We start from the raw sequence: 23,629 nt of genomic DNA, 5'->3' as shown, positions 1-23,629 counted from the left end.
GTGTGGTGCTGCCAGGAGAGGACGCTGTCCCTGAGTTGTCCGCCTGCTCCGTTTTAGACGTCAACGAGTGTCGGCGTTACCCCGGGCGCCTGTGTGGCCACAAGTGCGAGAACACGCCAGGCTCCTACTACTGCAGTTGCACTGCGGGCTTCCGGCTCTCGGCTGACGGCCGGTCGTGTGAAGGTGAGGAGCAGGGCCAGGGCAGCCCAGCTGGGACCGGCACACATTCATATTAAATGACATGTTTGCGGTGGGAAATGCCTACCAAAGGTTGCTTGTCAGAGCTGACTGCTCCCCCGATGTCTCCTGGGCCCTGGAGGGGCTGCTAGCACCTGCCCTCCAAGGCCACGCATGTGGAGTTAACAAGCTGGCGGAGGTTTGGCTGAGCTTGCAGGACCTGGCGGCCTCAGACCCATCACTTGTTCACGTGACCTTAGGGAGTGGCCACCCTCACCTGCCTCGGTGGCCTCATGGGGGAAATGGGGTTGATATGTCAAAGAGCAACAAAAGCGGGACACTCGTTTACAGCGGTAAGACAGATTTTATTTACAGTGCTGCAGTAGGGGAGGGAGACCTCACTGTAAATTAGTCTCAACTCCACCAAAACAAAAGGGGCTTTGGAAATGCTGGGTCATACCCAGGAAAAGCACTGACGGACAGTGAGGGAAGTGGTCCTTGTGATGAAGCCAGCTGTGCCTGCTGATTGGCTCCTACCCTCTGGCAGAGACTGGGAGGTAGGGGCCTGCCCTTCTTGAGGATGACATTTCAAAGGCATGTTTCCCAGTCCTTGAGGTGGATGGTCCTGGGTTGTAGGAGGTACATTTCAAAGGGACAGGGCAAGGACTCCCATTTGCGAGTTTTCTAAAGGAAATGTTTCTCAGAGAAAGGGAAGTGAGGGCCTGCAGTCCGGTGTTGGATGGCACACACAGGAAATGCTTTTGGCAGCTGTGCACTTTCTCAGGCAGGCATTTAAAGGGGGCTGGGGTCGTCATCCTAGGGACACAGTCTCGGGCCAATAGCAGCCGTGCTAAAGTCTGCTCAGGTCCCTTAGTGTAGTGTGCAGGGTGGGGGTTGGACGCAGTCATTGATGCCGAGAGTCTTCAGTTCTAAGACGACACTGACCTGTGATGGGAGGGACCAAGATGCCGTGAGCAGTGTATTTAGCACAGGGTTTGGCTCAGCAGATATCACATCTTCTACAGGGATTAGGTTCTGAAGTCAGCTGAAGTTGAGAACTTTGACAGCCGTTGGGGATCCCCCACATTGCCCATCAAGCCCTACTGTGTGCAGTACAATGCCCAGGGCAGAGCTGGTGGAGTCAGACTGAAGACATGGCAGGCCTTAAAATTCTGGATTAAGAAGGATGTGATCACATAAGTCCGATCTGCCAGAATGTGCCCCAGTAGACATCATTCTCTACCTGGAGGATGGACAGTATAACAGACTCCTGGGTCCTAGGTGTCCCCTGAAATTCTGGGATTGATCCCCAAGAACCATACCCATCTCATGTATATTGGCAAGGAGCAAGATTCATGTGTAGGGGCCCTCGGGCATGGGTGCACATTCCAGCTCTGCTATTTTATGGCCTTGAAGAAATAACTCAGTGTTTCTAGGACTCAGTGTCCTCATCTGTAAAATGGGGGTATTAGGACCCGCCTTGTAGAGGGTCATCAGGATGAGACAAGATGAAGCAGGTGAAGCGCTTATCATATGCCCGGTGTGAGATGGAGTGCTGGCAGTATGGAGACGGCTGGTATCATTGTTGTTGTCATTCATGGCTTGTGCTGTCCCTGGTCACCTCTAAATGACTGAAAAGTAGACATTCGTATCTACGTTAGTGAGCAATGTTGTGGATACAAAACCCGGGCCTGGCCAGCCTTGCCATATTAGCTCACTAAACATTTATAAAGAACCCTTCCCCATCAAAGTGTGCAGTAAGAACATGGTTCCTGCCTTCAGGGAGTGTCGCTGGGAGGTGACGAGGAACCACACTGGGTAGAGGTGAGCAGGTGAACAGGTGCAGCCAGACTGGCCATGTGGGTCTGCAAGGATGACACGTAGGGTGAGAGGCTATTGGATGTGCTTAGCTGCTCACCCCTCCTGCCCTGCTAAGAATTAGCAGTAAAGACTGATAAGAGAAAGAGACTTGTAGGTCAGAGGTTGGCAAACTTTTTTTTTTTTAAGAGCCACATAGTAAATATTTTAGGCCTCGTCAGCCACAGTCTCTTGCAACCACTCAACTCTGTCATTGTAGGGCAAAAGCAGCTATAGACTGAGGTAAATGAATGAGCATGGCTGTGTGCCAATAAAACTTTATTTGCAAAAACAAGTAGAGGGCCGGATATGTGCCCATCGCTGCCCTCACCAAAGGGAATAGATGACAGGAGCCCAGAGTTGCTGAGTGGCCTGGTGAGTTCTGAGCATTGGAGGATTAGGTATTGGCATATTAACTGGGTCATGCAGGGCTACCCTCATCTGCAGAGGACATCGTCTGGGAGGTAAAGTGGGGAGGACATGATCAGATTTCCATTTGAGAACTAGAACTGACTCTGGGACCTTGGTGGTGGTGGCGGCTGGGTTGGAAGGAGCTGAGGCTGGAGGCTGTTACTGTTGTCCTATGGGAGATGGTGCAGCGTGAGGCAGGCAGTGGTGGGGATGGAGAGATTCTAGGTCCATCAGTCATGGGGGGCTGGAGGGAGAACCTCTGTCCCTGGGGGAGACCCCACATGGGTCCCCAGCCCCGCACTCCGGCACCTCCGCCTCTCTGTGTGCGTCACTTGAGGGAGGTGCTGTGTTCACTGTCATGCCACGGATGTGGGGCTCGGCTCCGAGTAGTGACCCCCCCGGGGACCCTCTCTTTCAGACGTAAATGAGTGCGACAGCAGCCCCTGTAGCCAGGAGTGTGCCAACGTCTACGGCTCCTACCAGTGTTACTGCCGCCGAGGATACCAGCTCAGTGACGTGGATGGGGTCACTTGCGAAGGTGAGGACGCCCGCTGGCGGGAGCGCACCCTCCGCCCCCTCCTGCTTAGCGCCCTTTCAGGCTGGCGGGTGGTTTGTTTTTTCCCTCTAACTGAGATTTATGTGGGTGCACTTTACCCACCATTGATAGTGAGGTTTGCAAAGGAGCAAAGCCACTCACCAGATGTTTGTTTGATAAACACGTGACAGTGGTGATGGCCATGTGTGCAGGGACCCTGAGCGGGGCTTGGCGGTGGCGTGTGACTCGGGTGAGGGTGGCCACCCACGTCCCTGACTCGCAGCTCTGCCTCTGACCTTTTGGAAGCCCCTCGCCCAGCCTGGGCCCTCCGCCCCTGTAACACAAGGGTTCACCCCAGGCTTACCAGGTGTCAGAGGATGAAACCGGGTGATGACTCAGAGGGCTTCTTCCTACAGTGCCTGGCACAGCAAGGTGCTTAAAGGGCAATCGTTAAGATTATTACAATTTGCACGAAAGGGGTATTTTTTATTAGCTCAATTATAATAAGCATTAGGATGGGCTTGCACGTGTCCTGCGTGTCATTCTGAAGTCCTTGGGCACCTGTCCTGGGTCTCATTCTGAAGCCCTTGGCCTATCCCCTCTGCTCAGCCCCCGTTCTGCCTCCTGCCCCCACATATACACACTTCACACCATGAACTTGCTGTGTGGCCCTAGGCTAGGTCCTACCCTCTCTGGGCCTGTTTTCCCTTCTGATGTGATAGTCTCTGAGGCTGCCCCAGCCCCAGCACTTGGAGGCCTCCTGTGTCCAGCTGGCCCTGGGTGGCTACCCTCCCAGGCCCCAGCCCGGCCCACTGGGGTGACGTGGCCTGGCCAGGGTGCACACAGGATGCTGAGGGTGGGATTTGCCATCGCAGACATCGACGAGTGTGCCCTGCCCACCGGGGGCCACATCTGCTCCTACCGCTGTGTCAATATCCCTGGAAGCTTCCAGTGCAGCTGTCCTCCAACTGGATACAGGCTGGCCCCCAATGGCCGCAACTGCCAAGGTGAGTGGTGGAACTCCCCAGGTCACACAGGCCGTACTTGGGGCTCTGCAGTGTCAGGGGGCTGAGGCCAGGCAGTCCCCAGCTGGGAGGATGTGCTTCCCTGACTAAGGGGCCACCTCACAGGTAGGGTGCATTTGGGAAGGGTGAGGGAGGCCTCTGTATCTGAGACGTGGGGTTCCGCATACACCCTGGTCTCTCACACCTGTCCCCACCACCAGCAAACCTGTCTTCAGGGGTTCTGAGCTCTCCTTTGCTGCCCTCGGCATCCCCGAGGGGCCTGGAACAGTCTTTAGGAAGATGCCTACCAGGGAGGAAATGAGAAGTCGGTGCCCTGAAGACCCCAGTCCACAGCAGTGCCATTTGTTCAGCCTTTCATTGTCATTCAACAAACCCTTGCTGTGGGCCAGACCCTGCCAGGCGTTAAGGGCAGTGAGCAGATGGCAGAGGCCTCTGTGCCAGGCCTCTGTGCCCAGGCCAGAGGAGGGTTGTGTGACAACCAGGATCTCTGTATCTATGGACACTATGGCTGTGAGGGTTCCACTGGTGCTGGGGGATGGGGCCAGCTCCAGCATGGGCTAAATTAGGGGGACCACTCAGCTCCCATATCTAAGAACACTCTAGGGGTCATCCTGCGACCCATAACTGTCCTTTGAGTAACAGAGGGGGTGCTGACTAGATATTTGTGAATGAACGATTCTGGAGTGGAAACTTTGCCTCACCTCGGGGAACAGGCCCAGAAGCTGAATCTAGTGGGGTCTGCCCAGCCCCTTCCTCATGAACCCCTCAGGGGTCTGGTAACCCAGAGGCTTAAGTCCCCAGGTTCTGCAGATGTCATTTCTGGTCATGAAGAAGGTGACTTTGATCCAAGGCAGCAGCTGTGGCGTTTCCTGGGAGGGACCCACTCAGCTGGCCCCTTGCTCTGGAGCTCTGGGTGGCAGTCGCTCTATTTTCGCATTTCTGATGGAGCAGATGACTTTCTGGCTCTTGGCCTGGCTCCCTCACCACAGCCTGGGGTCCTGCCAGACATAGCAAAAACACATTCCTGAGCCTGGGCTTTGAGATTCGCAGTGTTGTTTTTGCCACCAAGGTCAAGCATTTGGCACCTCTTAACAGATATCTCCTGGGGACGGCTCCACATGTCCAGGGCTCAGCCCAGATATCACCGACCTTGGACACTGGGCACGACGTAGAATCCCATTAAGCCTCGGTTTGCTCATCTGTACCATGGGGCTTATAGCCTCTGCTCCTTCCTTGTTAGGATGTTACGAGTCACACGTGAAGTGAGCCGTGGAGAGGTGCTGGCTGATTAGAGCACAGACATTGGTGCCAGCCGGCCTGGGTTCAAAGCTCAGCTCCACCACTTACAAAATGCGTGTCCTTAGGCGTGTCACTGAACCTCCGAGCTCCTCCCTAAAATGAGGATAATACAGCACTTGCCTCGCTGCATTATTAGGAGAATGGAGAGGATTCTGCAAAGCACTTCCAGGCCCATCCGAATGCTGGCTGTTGTAACTGTCATGCCCATTCCAGGGATTGTGAAAAATAAGGGAAAACTCTATAAATATAAACGTACTATAAATAAAAGAGCTGGCACAGGACACTGCTCCAGAGAGCAGCCAACAGAGGGCAAGGATGGCAAGATCCTGGTGGGAGGCCTGAGCAACCCTGTTTGTGGGTGGGGGCTGCTCGGGTGGCCTCGGCCTTCACCGTGCTGCCTGGGGGGGCGGTCTCTCGCAGACATTGACGAGTGTGTGACCGGCATCCACAACTGCTCCATCAACGAGACCTGCTTCAACATCCAGGGCGGCTTCCGCTGCCTGGCCTTTGATTGCCCGGAGAACTACCGCCGCTCTGCAGACACGTAAGTCCTTCGGCCCGCGGTTGTCTGTCTGTGTCGGCCTTCCTGGGGGTCTGGCTCCCAGCCTGGGCAGGTGGTTAATGAGCTGTGACCTCCCATGGGGGTCTGAGGAAACTTGAGGACCCCTGGTTCTCAGACCCCTAAATGCCAGCAAGGGTGGTCTCAGAAACCAAGGTAGTGACTTCAAATGAGCTAAAAGTCGGCGGGCCTGCTCTCAGGTCAGCCTGTGTGTGGAACCCGGCAGAAACCTCAGCCCTCTCATTACCCAGGGTGAACCTTGCACAGGGGACAGCTCTCTGGGCCTCAGTTTCCTCATTTGTGAGACACAGATGTCAGACGTGCTCTGACTCGTGGCAGTAACCATGACTCCAGGTGGGCCGACGTGACTTGTTGGGACATCAGTATTAGGTGAACCCACCTGAAAGCCAGATTCTGTCCAACCAGTGAGTTTGTGGGAATAGCACGGAAGATTCCGTGTCCTCAGTTTGAAGCTGTGTGTCCACACGTCATTGGAAGCTCATTCACTCTTAGGCCACCGGGATGTCTGCTGGGGTGTGGAGGAGCCCCTCCCTCAGGCAGTAGTGAGAACCCTCTGGACTCACCACACACCATCTCACCCCTAGTTTTATTTGGAAACTCATTCAGTGCCACTGTCAGTCATTTCAGGAAAAGCTTCATGCTGCAAGCCCATCTCAGGAGCGTGGACACCTGATCCCTCCCCCCTCTAGCCCCTGGAAATGCTCAAAGCCAGCACACAGCCAGGCAGACTGTGTGGCTTGGCCTCTTGACCTTGAACTGTTCCTCCTGCCAGACGGTCAGAGACTTGGATGGTGCACCAGGCCCCAGGGTCCAGTTGCTCAGCCTGAGAGCCCTGGCTCCAGGTTCTGGCCCGGCCTCCAGGTTTGCGAAACCCGGAGCAGGAGATGCCCAGACAGCCCCAGTTTCCCAGCCACCCTTGTTCCCTCAGCCTCGGGCGCTCGTCCACCAGCCTCACCACTGCCTCCAGGCCAGCTCTGTTCCCCCAGCATGTGTTTTGTCTGCTTGAAAAACCAATACTTTGCTTCTTTCCTGAGCCCCGGCTAGGGAAAAGCCACTTGAGAACTGGGTTTGTGAGTGCACGGTATTCGAAAGAGCTTGTGGGTTATGCAGTGGCCCAGCGGGCAGTGAAGGCGCTCCTCTGAGCTGGTAACAAAGTTCCCTGTCCTCATTTTGAGGCTGTGCTGCCATTTGTCATTGTAAGGCCCCTCGCTCCCAGAGCTTTGTCCACGTCTGGGTTTGAGGATACTGGAAGAAAGGCTGTTTGAGGTCGACCTCTAACTCACACACAGCTATGAAAGCAGAAGCGGGGGAGGCTGCCCTGTGCGGGGTCTTCATACCTGCTCAGCCCAAGGGTGAGCAGGTTGGCATTGCTCGTTGAGGTTGCTGCTGGAATCTGCAGACCACCTCGTCCCCGTCATGTTGGCATGCACTCTGGACGCCTCAGTGCTGGAGAAATTCACTTAACTCATATGCGGAATGTTCACTGTGGGCCTACTGTGTGCAGACACCTGGGCAGATAGTGGGCTTGCAAAGGCTGCCCACTAAGAGCATGTGCAAAAGCCAGCCATGGCTACAGAGTGCAGAGGTGCTGAGACCAAGGATGGCCCCCCATGTGGTTGGGGTGGGGGTAGGGGGTGCCTGGAGTAGGCGCTGCTTGGATGAAGGGGGAAGGAGGAACTGACTTAGGCAGAGAGGGAGGGAGTGGGGGGTGGGACGGCAGCAGGGGTGTAGACACACATTAAATGGGAAGGAAGGAGTTCCCAGTAATGACGTGGGGTGTCACCCAAGCAACAGCACAGCAGTCACTGAGGGGTCGATGCTCCGACTCCTGATCTGTCCCCATCCCATGGGGTCATCAGCCTGTCCCCCGGGGGTGATGAAGACAGGGCTCGTCGTGCTTCATAAGTAAGGGCAGGAAGTGGGCACCTCCCGGCAGTGAAGGCAAGGGGCAGCATGAGGCTCCAAAAGGCGCCTCCAGGCAGGATGGCTGCCGCATTAATGCCTATTCCTGCTCGCTAGTGCCACCCAGTGGCCTGAGCAGAGGCTGGGTGGAGAATGGAGCTGGGAGAGGAGTGCGCCCAGAGCTGGGGGTGCTGACCTGAGCAGGGCCAGGCAAGCCGAGTGCCACCCCGCACCCCTACCCCTGTTATGCCCCCATGACTGTTCTCACCTCATGGGGATGCTGAAGTGCTGAGGCATCCAGAAAAGATCCTGGCTATGGAGTTAGGCTCGCTTGGGTTTGCCTCCCAGCTCAGTGCATTCCAGGTTCCTTGACCTTGACCTTGAATTGGTCCTGTGAGCGTCTCAGAACCTCCATGCCCTTAGCTCTACGGGGGGTGAGGATGTCACCCTCCCGGATTCCTACAGGGTAACCTGTGACTGTGAGACAGAGCCATTCCATAAACTTTGTTCTGGGTTCAGCTTTGATGGGGTGTGTGGGTGGGCACCCCAAGGCATATGTTACTGCCAGTACGATGGCTCCCCTGTTCCTTGGTGCCATGACCTCGTGTCAGTCTCTTGGTCACCCAGGGGCCCTTTCTGCATCTGTAATACCTGCTTGGCAAGGCCTTAACGAGTGACAATTGGCAGTAACGAGCTCCAGGTGCCCAACCAGTGCCAGCATTGGTGCGTAGAAAACGGTGGTGAGGAGGGTGATTATAAGCCATCCTGTGCTCCTCTCAGGACACAGCCAGTCAGGACACAGAGGTCCGTAAGGGGAACTGCACCTCTTAACCTGCTGTGTGCTGACTGGGATCGGCCGAGTCCCTCAGCCCTCCGATGGGAACACGAGACATGGCTCCTGAAGACCTCTGTGGTCCTGGGGACACCACTGCCACTCACAGGAATCTGTCTGGTTACAGTTTTCTGCTTTTTTGACCACTGTTGGGGAATCATGGACCCGCCGGGAGCTCAGCATCGTGTGTAGGAAGTGTGGGCCAGGCCTGGAATCCCACATGGAGGGGCCATGGGGCGTCTTATCCTGGCTGTCCCCTCCCAGTCAGGGGAGTTCCTCTGGGACCACAGGAGCACCAACAACTTAGTGTGAGCGTAGGGCTAAGTCATCGGCAAGTCACATAAACCGACACGAGCAGGATGCAGGCCGGAGCCTCAGATGGGGAGAGTCAACCTTCCCAGCCCTGCTAATTCCTCAGCCTGGAATTTTCTATTTTACAGCCCATTTCCTTCCTCCTCAAACACCCTCTTAAAGAATTTATTATATGCCTTTTGGAAAATAATTTGTAAAATCTGAAAGAGCTGTCTTAGAAAGGACCCGGTGGTCAGTACTTCTGTGGTTCATATCCAGCAAGACCGGCTTGTTCCAGGAGCCTTGACAGGCAAGGTTTAAAATGGTTTCTTGCTCTCTCTCGCTCTCTCTGGGCTTTTAGCCTTCTCTGTCTCACCACACAGTCTCCTTCTGGGCAGTGTCCGTGGTGGCTGAGGGGTGGGAACTAGAGCACGACCCAGCAGGCTGGGCCACAAGACACAGTGCTGGGCCTCGCGGACCAACAGGCTGTTAAGATTCTGACCACACAGTTCCCCCCTGCCCGCAGGACGAATGTTCAAAATGTCCCAGAGCCTGGGATCGGACTGAAAACATTCTCTTTATCCCTCCAGCAGGGCCGACCCCTGAGACTCGTGGTCTTGGAAGCCAGAGCGAAGCAGGGCAGACTCGGTTGAGACAGCTCTCAGCCTGAGGATGTAATGCGGGTAGACAGAGGGGGTTAGTCCTACCCTGGCCCGTGTCTGGGGCTTGTCTCCAGAATGGCAAGAGCATGAAAGCCAGAGACGACTGCAAGTATCAGACAGCCTGCAGGTGGCCAGAGCGGCCATGTGTCTCAGAAGGAGGGACTGGGCCTTGACACCTTTGTTCTCTGGTATATGGTAGCTTTCAGGAATTACATTTTCACGGAATTTGGCGTGTTCTGATCAAATTTGTTGAACTGAAAATCGAGGCACATTTTTCTCTTGTGCTTGATGAGATGGAAACCAAAGCCTGGGTCCCAGGGGCCTGACCCTCCTCTGCTCTGTGATAGATGCAGTGACAGCAACCCTTCCTCAGTCTAGATATACCGGCTGACAGAGACTTTTGGGCCATTCCCAGTCTGACCGTTTGCCAGACACAGTAATTCTATTTTCTGGGGTGTTTCAAGAAGTCTAGGGTAGAGCAGTGGAAACTGATCAGGAAAATCAGGGCCATATTTATTTGTACACATTTACTAAACACGTAGTAGGTGTTGAGCCCATGCCGGGTATTGGAGCCACAGGCCTGCGCTTGGGAAGCGAGTGGTCTAGACGGAGCCAGGCACAGAAGTGCCTTGTGGGAGGAAGGGCGTGGGGGGCTCTGTGGGCTGGGAGTGTGGAGACCATCGAGCAGGAAGGCACGTCCGTCTCTTTTGTGTGCGATGGCTGTGGGAGGTATACCAGAACATCACACACACCTTACATTCCCTGCCTTCCACACATGCTGGGATAATGCTTCCATGTGACAAATCACAACCCTGTCCTTGGACAAGGGACTGGCCACACGAAAGTGGGAAAGCTTAACTCACAGAGAGAGACTCTAGCGCCACCTGCTGGCCAGACCCACAAGGCCTTTCCTAAAGCAGCTCTGTGTGTATGTGTGTGTGTGAGTGTGTGTGTGTGTGTGTGTGTGTGTGTGTGTGTGTGTGTGTGTGAAGTCATGGACTCACTGAGCTTCTGTCTTCCCATCAGTAGAATAAGGAGAACGATATGGGTCAGTGAAGTGAGCAGGTGGACGGAGAAACTTGGATGGACCAGCATGACGCTGGACACCATCCCTCAGAGTCTCCCAGATCACCTGGAGCACTCCCATTTGCCCTGACCTGGGTTTCGGGCCTTGGGCCGCCCCTCAGCAGCACCCATGCCTACCTTCTTTCTTACCTCTCCTCCCTGCGGCCTTTGGGCCCCTCTCACACATGACTCCCTTCTTCAGTGTTCCTGACCCTCAGATGCCTTTAGTACCACAGAGCCCATCCCCAGGGCTGTTCTTTCTAAGAGCTCAGAATGGTCCATGGTCAAGCAAAGGAAAGGATTGTTATCAGTCCTGATGAAGAGCCTGGAAATAGGATGTAAAAAGAGACCACTCTCACCAATGCCAGTGTAAAATAAGTCCAAGTAACCCAACCGGAGGCATGGAAACTTAAAAAGCTGAAAGGGAGACTAGAAGAGTAGATGCGCCGACTGGAGAATCCAAGCACAGTCCAGATGGCGGACCTTCCATGCTCTGCCAAGTCCCACGGGGCGCTGCACCTTGGCTCTCCTTCCTACGGCAGCTGTCTTCATAGTGTGATGGGCCTGATGTTCAGGTGGCAGAGGATAGTCCCTGTCCCCATCCTCTTGCAGGCAGTTAGGAGCTATCACCGTTCTGCCACAGGAAGTTAGAATCTATAACAGGAAGTTAGAACCTGTCTCCATCTCCATCACAGAAAGCTAGAACCTGTCACCATCCTGTCACAGGAAATGACTATAACGGAAATTAAAACCTGCTTCCATTCTGTCATAGGAAGTTGGAACCTGTCTCCATCTCCATTCCAAGCTCTGGCTGGCCCTGTGGGCACAGACCGGAACCTGGGCCTGGAGCATAAGGCCTAGTGAGAGGGGATGGGGAACAGTCCTCACGACCCGAGCACAAATCTGGCTTCCTCTGTCTGTGACCTTGGAAAGGCCATCGACTCTTTCAGCCTCAGTTTCCTCATCTGAAAAATGGCACTCATCCCACCCTCACAGTGCAGTTGCCGTGATCACACTAGAGAATGCATGGTGACAAATAGCCAAGCACTTGATAAATGGCAGCAGCCATCACTGCTAGTAGCGGAGATGGTCACTTCTAGGGTCATCTCTACAACCCACCCAAGAGCCCTGTGTAGCCCTGACCGCTGATGGGCCAGGGGCCAGGAGCCTGGATGACACTCAGAGGGCAGGGTGTGCCTGGTGAGTGTGGCCCGGGGTGGGGCTCTGCCAGTGAGAAGGGGACACACCTCACTCCGGGCGCAACCCTTGACCCCAGCCACCCAGTGCCCCCTGAGGGTGTTGGAAGAGGCTAGTGCCTGAGTCGGCAGCCCGGAGGTCCACGGCACCTCCCACAGGTGAGTGAGGGGTGCTCTTCCCATGGACTGAATTGGCCAGAGGGGCGGCGGGAGGCCCTGCACAGTGAGCCCGCGCTTGCCCTGTGCTCTGTTGTTCCTCCGCTTGCTGAATTTGCCCTAACCCTCTTCTTGTCTCTCTGTCCACTTTTCTTGCAGCCGCTGTGAGCGCTTGCCTTGCCATGAGAATCAGGAGTGCCACAAGCTGCCTCTGAGAATAACCTACTACCACCTCTCTTTCCCCACCAACATCCAAGTGCCCGCCGTGGTTTTCCGCATGGGCCCCTCCAGTGCCGTCCCCGGGGACAGCATGCAGCTGGCCATCACCAGCGGCAATGAGGAGGGCTTTTTCAGCACCCGGAAGGTGAACCACCACAGTGGGGTGGTGGCCCTCACCAAGCCCGTCCCTGAGCCCAGGGACTTGCTCCTGACTATCAAGATGGACCTCTATCGCCACGGCACCGTCAGCTCCTTTGTGGCCAAGCTTTTCATCTTTGTATCCGCAGAGCTCTGAGCACTTGCTTTGGGCTGTGGGGGCTCCCTCTTGTTGCTTTCCTAACCCTCTTCGCCGGGATTTTAATAAAGTGTAGCAGGCGATCCCATACCACATGCCTCCCGTGCCTTGGTTTTATTTGGCGTGGTTGGGAGTATCCGCTGCTTGTCACCCTGGGGTGAGCTGCACTTGCTACTGCCTGGTGCCTCCAGGGGGTGACCGATGACCGAGGGGTGTTTTCCGTAAGGGAGTATGTGCCTGGGAGTGTCTGTCAATAGAAGTCACTGTACATAACACCAGGGACTCCAGGCAAGGGGAGAACGAGGCCTGGGTCTACCATTTCAGATGATTTCTCTCTTCTCCATTTTATGTTGAGCCCAGAGGACAAGGTGATGTTTGAGAAGGGCCCTCAGAGATTAGTGAGCTCCAGCCCCTCTCATTTTACAAATGTGGAAACTGAGGCCCTGAGAAGGGGGAGGGCCTTGGCCAAGGTTACACGGCCCGTTTGTGGCAGAGCCGGGCTTCTGGTTCCAGCTTGGTTTCCTTGCTATATGGCTTGGAGCTGAGCATCTCACGGAAGCACAAAAGCTCTAACCAGAGATTCAAGCCTCCCTTTTCTGTTTGTCTTGACGAGAAGCCCAACCTTGTGGTGGAAAAACACTGAACACAATTGCAGCAGCTCTTGTCTAAGTGAGGTCAGTGCATCCACTGAGGATGCTGGTCCCATGCCGGGAGGTGGCAGAGGGATGGCACAGTGTGCTGCTCATGAGAACCAGGTCCCGTGTGTGCATTGCCGCCCGTCCTCTGGGGCAGGTGTATCCTCTTCATAGAGACTCAGAGAGGGTGAGTCCAAGATAACACAGCCCCTGTTTTAACCTCAGTTTGCTGACTCCACAGCTCTGGCTATTCCGTTCTGTCACGATACCTCCAATGTGGACTGTGACCCACCTGCTTCTCTCCATCTCCACCATGATTCCAGCCAAGCCACTGTCACAAGTTCCCAACATGGCTTTCAAGGCCATGTTGCATAATTTAGTCCATTTCCAACCCGAGCTCATATTGTTCTCCCTTGCTCACTTCCTTTGGGCCACAGTGACAGGCTCTTTGCTGCCTCAGGCCCTTTGTACCTGCTTTGCACCCTTGGCCTGAATGTTGGTTAAACTTCAGCTTAAGTGTTCTTTTCTCAGAGAGGCCTTCCTTGATACCTTGGGTTTATGTTTCTTCTGTCCAATTTACTCATAGCACTTCCTTCTTGATGCTTAGTATCACACTTTGCAGTTCCCATTTACCTGTGGTTTTCATTTGTCTTTCCCACCATCACCCCACGGAGAAAACTCCGTGGAGGCAGGGACCAAGTCTGTCTCATTCAGTGCATGTCCCTAGCTCCTAGCAAGGTGCCTAGCACACAGTAGGTGCTTTGTCCATGGATTATTTTGGAGATAACATGAAATTACACCTGACGCCATGTCTGGTATATGGCAGGCAATCAATATGAGTTGGTGTGTTTACTCATTAGAAGGTATTTGAGTGTTCATTTGGATCTCGATTTAAATGTGGAGTGAAGGTTTAGAGGGTTTGGATGTATCCAAGGTCACTGATATGTACAGCTGCCATCACTTCTCCCAAGGGGAGAAGCTCCCAAGGGGAAATGATAATAATCGCGATTATCGTTACTATAATGATGATGATTCTAATGGCCACAGCTAACCCTTGTGTACTTCTTCTGTGGACCAGGACTGTCACAATCACTTAACGAATCCTCACAGTGGCCTCGTGATTAAAGTACTGGTGTGATCCCCATTCCACAGTGAAGACATGGAAGCTTAAGTAACTTGTCCCAAGTCCCACAGCTGGTATCAGGTGGGGCCGGGATTCAAACCCAGGCAGGCTGGCTCCGGGGTCTGCGCTCTGAAGCCTTGCCCCAGCTGCCTCAAATGCTGTGCAGAGGGCAGAATTACTGGAATTAGTCCATGCTGGTTACGTTATTACTCTAGCCTCATCTCAGAAAGCCCTGGATGCAAGCTCTGTAATTCCCAAGTACAAAACAGGATATTTTATTAGCTAAAGAAGGAGGCAGTGTGGTGCAGAGGAAAGAGCTGTGAGGATGAAATGAGATGTGTGTACAATGTCTAGTGTAGAGAATCCGGGAAGATGAGAAGATGCAGCACATAGTTTCTGAAGCTCTCTGGATCTCAACCAAAACACACAGAACAACTAGATAAGACATTTTTAAAGTCCATAGAAAAAATTTACAAGTAAAGGTGAGGATGTATCCCCAGGAACCCCTAAATACAGTTCATGCCCACACGCATGGTATTGGCATCCAGGCAGGAGAAAGGAGTGGGAGACCCCAAAAGAATCCTTAGGTTTTCCCTACAAAGTCCAATAGACCAATTTGGGCACAGCAGCTGAGACTGGGAGGCATTTTGCTCATCCCAGTGGCCAGTGTGTACAGGGGGCTCATGGAAGGATTGAAGGATGGAGCAACCTGGCCCCTAGGGAGTCTTGAAACTGAGCCACCAAACTTCCCTTAAGGTCAGGATCTCACACTGTGGGAAAAAAATTGCTGAAAATGAAGCAGAAAACTGAGTAGGAATGAAACAACAGGAATGATGGAGAAAGAAGGTCCAGGTAATGTAGAGGAATATCAGAAAGCAAGCTGCCAAAAACAACAGAAGAGGGAGCTCTGGGAAGTCAGAAAAACCACTGTGAACCATACCTCTAACTTAGATTTCAAGAAAACTAGTTTCACATCAAAATATTCAACCAAAAACTATCAAGGTTAAATCTCATACAAAATTTTTATAAGACAAAAGCATAGTAAAAACAGAATGACGTCCCTCTGGGTAATGAAAGTACACCAGAGAGATATGCTCACAGACTAGATCAAAATTGTAACCTGTATCAAAACAAAATAAAACCTATAAGAAAATGATAAAAAATAGAAGGACAATGTAAGTCAGCATTAGGAAAAACTCAGGAGCCAAGATTATGCATAAACATCTTGTATGATTTTATATGACATAATTTATTTTTTCCCCTTTGGGGAAAAGAAATAGGAAAAACTGAGAAATGAAGTGATGGAACTCAGGAAATAATTTAAAATGAAAGCAAAAGGCAATTTCAGAAATAACTACTTAAGAAAAAGAGAAACTGAAAAGAAGAAAAAATTTATAAATTAAAAAAATAACAGATGAAAAATAACAAAAGAGATGAAGAGAAAGTGACAGATATTGAAGACAGGCAAATAAGATCCAACATACAGGTAACAGAAACCTCTGAAGAACTAACCCCAAAAAGAGGGGGGAAATAAACACTAAAAATGATAACTCAAGAAACTCTACAGAAATTTAAAAAAAGGATTTGAAATTCCATATTGAAAGAACAACAACATAACTGAACATATCTACTCAGAGCAACCAACACAAGACATAGTCTAGTAAAATTGGACTTTAAAGAGAAAACAAACTATGGGCATCATGCAAAAATGGCAAGTGGCTTCTAAGGGAAAAAAATTATATTATCATCGGACTTTTTCACAGCAAGATTTATACCAGAAGAAAATGAATGATTAGGACGCTCAAGAAAATATAATACCAGGATTTTATACCCAGCAAAACTAGCTTTGTATACAAAGGGCACAAATTATTTTCAACATGCCAAATGATCAACATACAAGCATTAAACATACTTACTCATAGAACTATAACTAAATGAGAGTTACAAGAAAAAATAGATAGTGTGAATTGCTATATGCTCAGACACTGTAGATATAGTACATCTATTTAAAATTTGTAGGTAGAATGGAGAGAACCTACCCCCCCACATTATTCATTTAAGTAATTAGGGGTGGAAATTTTAGTATTATTATTCTGAGACTACAGTGTCAGAATATGGAATAAGTTAAATAAATAATTATGGGATATTCTATCATCTCCTATGTTCTCATATCAGAACCAAGATTCTGATATGGAAGAAAGAAGATTCCTTCATACTATAGAAGAGATTAAGTAAACAACGGTGTGGTCCTTATTTTGAATTGGAAATACCAGTATGCACTCATGATGTATTTTTTATCTTTAAAAATATTCACTGACAGAGGCCTAGAAACAATGAATGTTCCTGCTCTCCAGACTGTGGTCTTGAAATACTATTTCCACAGAAAAACAAAACAAAACAAAAACCAAACCCAAGATTTCTTGGAGAAATAGCTGGGGCAGTAAAAGTACCAGGTGAGGCTGTACCTCCCTGTCATAACAGACAGCAAGAGAGCTCTCAAAAGCTATTGAGTCCAGGTCTAAAGAACTCAGGAGCCAATCTGATTTTGCTTCTGGCCAAAGATGGGCAATCTTGAGCTCCAGCGAAGGATAATTGCGATGCATTGAAATCCATGAAATAGTTCAAGTCCTTGAGTTCATACTGATATTTTAAAAACCCATTAATACCTCTGGATGATGATAGAGAGCTAGTTCATTATCCTGAAAACTGGTAAATACAAGGGAAGAATCAAGCACGGATGTTGCTTTTCCTCTATGACTATACCCACTGGTAACCAGATAGCATATAAGGGAAAGTGTCATTTTATAGAAGTATTCCAAGTAACAAGTGAAAAAGACATGGTAGAATCAGCCTATCAGCACTTTGCAATCCTTGATGTATCGGTGGGTCTCGGCTCTGAGCATCAACAGCTGCTGACATCACAGAAAGAGATGACCAGACACCATGTGCCCTCTGAAGGAAAACACACTACCAATTGTCATCTTTCTGAAGGGACTGGGCCTGCATGTGATCAGGCGTCTGGATCGGCTGCCAGTGTGCAGGAAATGCAGAGGACAGAAGGAACATGCCAGACTGCACCATGCGCCTGTACTCAGCAAGTCTAGATGTCAGAAGTTCTACAGTCCTAAGGTTTCTGGTTCCTTAGCAGATAAATTGTGGGAAATGCAGAGGATGGAGACAAAACCTGTAGAGGAAAAAGGACTTAGAAGACATAAAACTTTTTAACGGACGCATCTAAATGATCGTGTCCCGAGATGCACACTTGTGTGACAGAAACTATAAAGAAACCCAGGTAGGCGATTGCTAGGAGACTTCAGATAGGGGTTACTTTGGGGGTGCAGGAAGGGGTTGAAATTGGTGTGGGGCGCGTGAAGGAGCCTCAGGTGGCTGGTATATCTTAACCTGAGTGGTGATTATAAAGGTGTTTGCCTCATAATACCCAAACTGTAGCTTTGTTTTATGTAGCATTTATTTGCATGTGTGTTTTAAGATTAAGAGGTTTTAAAAATATTTCTAGCACAATGCGTGAAGCAGACTGCCTCTTTTCCCTCCTCCCCACCAGTCACATGACACTGTAGATGTGACTTCTTTGCTGGGTACCAGAGAGGGCACTTTATAAATGCCCCCTCATTTATGACCCGTGCGATCCACCCAACCGAGGGTTCCATGAGGCAGGACTCCCTTGGTGTCCCCGGCACCTGACACCCAGCAGGCACGCAAAACACACTTATCGAGAGAGTGAATGGATGCCTGGGTTTTGCTCTTCTAGAAACTGGAGCTCAGTCTGTAGTGTTGGCAAATAGCAAAGCCTCGCTTATGCACAACGTGGGCGGATGGAAACCGGGGTGTGTCTCTGGCATTTGGGTCCCAATCCCGTTTGCAGGAAGGGCCCTGAGGTATCCCCACGGAGCAGCCGGGCTGTGGAGGCCATTGCAGTTCTCTGATGGAGCCGTCTCTGAGCCAGCTGTTCCCCGCCTGGCCGCCTGCTGCTCCTCTCTAGACCCCGGTCTCTGTAGGTGTGCTGGTTCCAACTTTCTCATCTGCTCTTGTGTTCTGGCTCCCCTCAGGCTCCGCCAAGAGAAGACGGACACTGTCCGCTGCGTCAAGTCCTGCCGCCCCAACGACGTCACCTGCGTGTTGGACCCAGTACACACCATCTCCCACACCGTCGTCTCACTGCCCACCTTCCGAGAGTTCACCCGCCCGGAAGGTGAGTGACACCTCCCCTGGCCCGGAATTGGCGTGGGGCCCCAGGGGAGGCCATTGTCTGGGAGAGCTCCCTGAGAGGCAGCCACTTCTGGGTGAGATGTGGGTTGGGATTTGAAGTATAGATCTCCCCAACCTCTACCCCACGTCAGCTCCGTGTCCCCAGACTGCAGGGCACCGTGCTGCCTGCCCCCTCCGGGGTCCCAGTTCAGGGGTCTCTTCTTATGGGTAATCATCGTTCAGCAAATAGTGATTAAGTGTTGATTCTGTGCCAAATGCTGGAGAGTCAGGGAGGCCTCCAGGAAGAAGTGACTTCCATGCTGGGGCCTGGGCAGTAGGAGGTAATCCAGTGAAAGTAGGGAGCAGGGAGAGAGGAGGGTGCCAAGCAGAGCGGAACACATCTGGAGGTAAGTGGGGAACGTGGGCATTTGAGGAACTAAACCTGGTTTTTCTGGCTGGAGCAGTAGAGGCTCGGCCAAAAACGAGCTAAAGAATAAGTGAAAACCTGAACTTGGGGTTGCGACTTTAACATCACCCTGGACACCAAAGGATAGACAGCTGGAGGGGCTACACTGAATCCAGTAGTCAAGGGACAGTGTTGCTGTGCCCGCCCCTGCCTGCAGGGGGTGCCTGGCCTGCCATGCGGACCTGCTGTCACAGTGCCCTTTCACTAGGGCGGGGCCAGGGGCAGACTGGTCGGGCAGATGGCTGTGATGGGGGTGCTACTCTGTACACCTTGCTTTGGGGGATGCAGCCCCCCAAAGCATGCCAGGGCTGGTGTGGTCTCCAGCCACCCCCGTCCTCTGTGCAGGCCCTGGCCTCTGGAGGAGCTCACCATGATTGATTCATTCAGCAAATGTGGACTGAGTCTCCCCTGTGTCCAGCTCAGGGCATGGCTCTGGGGCTCAGCGATAAGAAAGAGCACTCTGACCCTCTCAGGGAAGACGTGCAGTTACACCAGTATGAGTACACCCTGTGTTTACCCACCGTGACAGGGTCCTGCAGAAGCACACGCCAGAACATGAAACCTAGTTGTGGTTGGTGGCAAGGGCACGAGAGGCTCCCTAAGGACGTGGTCGCCTGAAGGAGCAGGTGGCTAGCCCTCAACCGCTGACTCGTTCCTCTTGAAACAGGGAGGCGCAGAATCTTTACAGGGTGGCACAGACTTGGGATGGAGAAAATCACTGACTGGTGTTTGCCTTGTGCAAAATGACGGGTTCCAACAAACCACATACGAATCCTTTGCAAAACCCTAACGGCTGGTTGTGGCCTCTCGGCCAGTGCTGATCTAAGTGGGTTCTACAGGGAGTTGGACGTGGCTAGAGACACCTGTTGGCATCTCAGGCCCAGGAGATTCAGACCTTGACCTCTGGCACTGAAAGGACCCTTAGTGGGCACTGGTGGGCTGCCTCCTTCCCTTTACAGATGAGGAAAATGAGGCCCAGAGAGAGGACGCCCCTAGATGGCCCAGAGCCGGCGTTGTCAGGGCCTCGTGCTCCCAGCCCAGGGCAGCTGCCCCACTTCACACCAGGTGGTCTGGGAGATGGACACAGCCACCAAACTGCCCAGCCAACCCTGAGAAGGGCTTTCTCTGACCCGTATCACCGTGGGGCAGGAGACCAGCCTGCTCCCTTGCCTTTCGTTCCCTCTGGCCCCTCCTGCATCTCCCTTCCCCGTCCTCCCCTCTTCATGAAGACTCGTGGCTGATTACTAGTTACTTCTCAATGCTGGCACTGCCACTGATTACCTCCATGACCTCAGGGAGGAGCCCAAAATCGCTCCAGGCCTCAGTTTCCCCATTGGTAGGGCAGGGTGATAGGCTACGACCTAGGACCCCTCAGGACCCCTCCAGCGTCTCCATGCAGGGGTCCCTCCTGTTGGGCTCTCATTACCTGAGGGTGCATTTCTGGGGTCAGGGGCCCAGTGCTGCACCCCTTTCCATGCCGTGCTTCGCTCTCGCAGAGATCATCTTTCTGCGAGCCATCACGCCAACGTTTTCCGCCAACCATGCTGACATCATCTTCGACATAACAGAAGGGAACCTGCGGGACTCCTTCGATATCTTCAAGCGCTACATGGACGGCATGACTGTGGGTGAGTGGCCCAAGACCTCCAGGTCTGTTCAGACACGCCGTTGTCCTCCCAGCCTGTTGTGCTAATTGGGCAGGCAAACCTCTCTGGAGCAGCCCAGCTCCCATCTGAGTCCCCTTCCTAGATCGGACCCCATCCATTCTTCAGGGCCCTGCTGGAACTCCCGGTGAATTCCAGCACGGGGAGCGCCTAGGGTGGTGGAGCCTGCCTGGGACCCGCCCTAGCTGTGCCACCAGGCCTCGGGCAACTCCTGTGGGCCAAGTCTCCCTCCCCACCTGTAAATGGGTGGATTCGCTAGATCCCTGCGTCTCACAACCGTGAATTTCAGACGAGATTGCCCAGGTGGAGCACTCGTCCCAGGGCTCGGCTCACTGGGAGCTGATGTGATTGTCATTCTTGCGATGTAACAAAAGGAATAACAAAAAGGGAGTCGGGACTGCAATGTGGTCTCACCTGGGCTTGCCCGTGTCCGGTTGTGGTCCCCTCCCGCGCGGCAGCCTGTTAGAGGACCACGGCCACGCCCTGGCACGTACATGCACACAGCCTGTCTGACCGGGGAGCCCTTTGGAGCCTGCCCCCTGAAGATGCAGAGCCTTGGGCGCATACAGGAGGGACGGGGTAGATGAAAGTTACGGGAGGTGGCCGCTGAGAGGAGTTTTCAGGTGAAGAGGGCGGGGAAAGGGCAGCAGCAGAGTCCAGGTGGAGAGAAGGGGTGAATCTGGGAAACTGGTTCACAGTACCTCCCTGAACTGTCACCTTTGGAAGAATTTAAGCTCGTGGGGCATGATAATGGTCACAGCTGCCATTTTGGACTTAGATTTAGACTCTGAACATTTTCAAAGCAGCTGAGCCACTGAGGGCCAGGCTCTGTCCTCTCCTGGGCCTCGGTTTCCCCACTGTGAAGGGGGGAGGGGAGGAGTGGGCTTGGGGGTCTCCTAGGCCCTGGATTCTGTGAGGTCCTGACCAGAACCAGAGTCTATACAGTTGCCCCCGCAACACCCAGCAGAGCGTTTTGGAAGATGGTCTCTAGGTGGCGCTGTTGGATCTTAAAACCCCCATGCCTGACGCCCCAAACCCGACCGTTGTTAAACTGGCAGCTGGAGACAGGGAATCGTTATTTCCCTGTTGCCAGAGAGCCATTTATAGCGACTTTACAAGCTCTTAAATGGGTTTGCGTGTTGTAAACATGACTGAGTCATTTGGGGGCTCTCCACCGCCAGCCGCCTCCTCCTCCGCTGGCTGGCAGCAGGAATAATTAGTTAATGACAATTAATGCTGCACTAACCCTCGCTCCAAGGGGAGGGCATGCCATGTGTGCTTGTCAGCAGTCAAAAAACGCGCTGCTTGCCCTGGAGTCACTGCCCGCTCTGGCCTCAGTATCCCCCACTGGTAGATGAAGAGACCCTTCAGGGACCTTCAGGCACCTGGGCATGAGAACAGGCAGGAGGCATTAGGGTCAGAACTTGTCCCACCTGTGTGTGCTGGGGCGGAGGGCGGGGGAGGGCCAGCCTGACCACACTCGCAAGCAGAAACCCGTCTCATGCCAGCCCTGTGCTTACTGCTGGGCTTGCAGGTAGGCTGTGACACGGCCACCCTGGAACCTGAGAACCGCTTGGAACCTTAGGAGCTGGAATCGGAACCTTCCTGAGCCCCCACCTGTACCAAGCCCCGGGCCGGGCACTGTGGATACAGAGCTAGGGTGGAACCTGTGCTGCTTTGCATTCCAGCAGGGGAGGAGACAGCCCTGTACACAGATCATGAAAACAGGACACTGCAGCAAGCGTGCACAGAGACAGGGACCAGCCCCGCAGCCTTTGAGAGCTCTCCTGGGGCTGGGTTCCCTGCAGTATTTGCACCTTCGGCCCCAGCTAACTCCTCCCTGCGGTGACCCAAGACAAAGGGTTGGGCAGTGGCCAGGCCCAGACCCAGTGCCCACCAGCACATTTTTCTAGCTAAATCTATACTCCAAACAGAACCACCTGGGAGGCTCTGTTTCTTGGCTTCCCACCCACTGGGGCTGAAAATTCTGGACTGTCATAGCGTCCTGGAGACCACCTCTGCCAACTCCTTCTTTTGTAGAGGGGGAAACGGAGGGCCCAGAGAGGCGAGAGGGCTTGCCAGGGTTCTCACTGTGATCAGGCAGAGTGGAATGGAACAGATCCCGAGTGTGAGAGGCGACCACAGGTGCCACCCGCTTCCTGGGAATGGAATGTGGATAAGGCCACAGAGACAGAGCAGCCGTCTCTCACTGCGCTTGGTCACACGGCCCTGGTCTGTGGAATTCCGGGCTGGCGCTGCAGGCGGGAGGGCTGAGGCTGGCCCTTGGGAATTCGCCCTGCCTGTAGTCCTGCCTCCTGTGTGGGCCCAGACTCTTCCACTTCTCAGTGTGTTTGCAAGATGCCCCACTTGGTTGGGTTCCTGGAGTCTGCCATGTCCCAGGTGGAGGACCAAGGCCAGAGCAGGCAATGTCTTGCTGAGGTGGGACCCAGGCTGTGTTTCGGGTTGGGCTCTTATTTCTAAACCGGCTGGTGGCTGCCTTATTTCTCTGCCTGGGGTCTCTTCCCTCAGTGTCCTTAACCCCACCTCTTGCCTCCCCTCTTGTAACCCAAATAACTTCTGTGTACCCCAGGAGCTTCTGGGCCTCTGGGCGTAGCCATTCTGCATGCACTGGCCTTAGACATGTGTGTGTGCTGTGGTTCCGGGTCTGTCCTCCCGCAATAGATTGTTTTGCCGCTGGACTCAAGCCCAGTGTGAGCAGCCTGTGAATGAGAGTCGTGGCTGAGCTCATTCACCCCGTGTCCCCATTTTGTCCTCACAAATACCGGTGAAGACAGGTGGGGTTGTCTCCCTTGAGCAAGGGAGGGAACCGAGTTAATGACTTCGTGAGACTGAGCAACTGAAAACCAGCAGGTCCGGGGTATTTGGGAACTTGTTTTCAGGGGTGCAGTTCTCATTTCAAACAATGTCTTAGACAGAAACCCTTTCTGTCAGCGGAGAGGGAAAAGCGTTCTCTGGGACTGCTCATGCCTCCCACGTGCTGTGCCCCGGCAGGGCCTGGGAGGTGGCTCCCGA

General features: G+C 53.0%; 1 protein-coding gene across 2 annotated transcripts in view; it reads left to right on the top strand.

Moving 5' to 3' along the window:
* The window catches only part of FBLN1 (fibulin 1), a 76,640-nt gene that overhangs the window by 35,617 nt on the left and 17,394 nt on the right, over positions 1–23,629 (top strand). Inside the window, exons 11-16 of one of the 2 annotated variants that reach the window (XM_033118135.1) lie at positions 58–183; positions 2,864–2,983; positions 3,856–3,987; positions 5,725–5,848; positions 18,328–18,470; positions 20,429–20,560. In XM_033118135.1, coding sequence (XP_032974026.1) covers positions 58–183; positions 2,864–2,983; positions 3,856–3,987; positions 5,725–5,848; positions 18,328–18,470; positions 20,429–20,560 — 777 coding nt within the window. Of the gene's footprint in view, positions 1–57; positions 184–2,863; positions 2,984–3,855; positions 3,988–5,724; positions 5,849–12,147; positions 12,594–18,327; positions 18,471–20,428; positions 20,561–23,629 lie in introns of those variants that run through there. The other variant, XM_033118136.1, reaches the window with a different exon arrangement.

This window comes from Rhinolophus ferrumequinum, chromosome 10 (genome assembly GCF_004115265.2).
Source record: "Rhinolophus ferrumequinum isolate MPI-CBG mRhiFer1 chromosome 10, mRhiFer1_v1.p, whole genome shotgun sequence".
In the NCBI taxonomy this organism is placed as follows: domain Eukaryota; kingdom Metazoa; phylum Chordata; class Mammalia; order Chiroptera; family Rhinolophidae; genus Rhinolophus; species Rhinolophus ferrumequinum.
The sequence above is the reverse complement of the archived record's forward strand: the minus strand, read 5'-3'. Positions and strand labels throughout refer to the sequence as shown.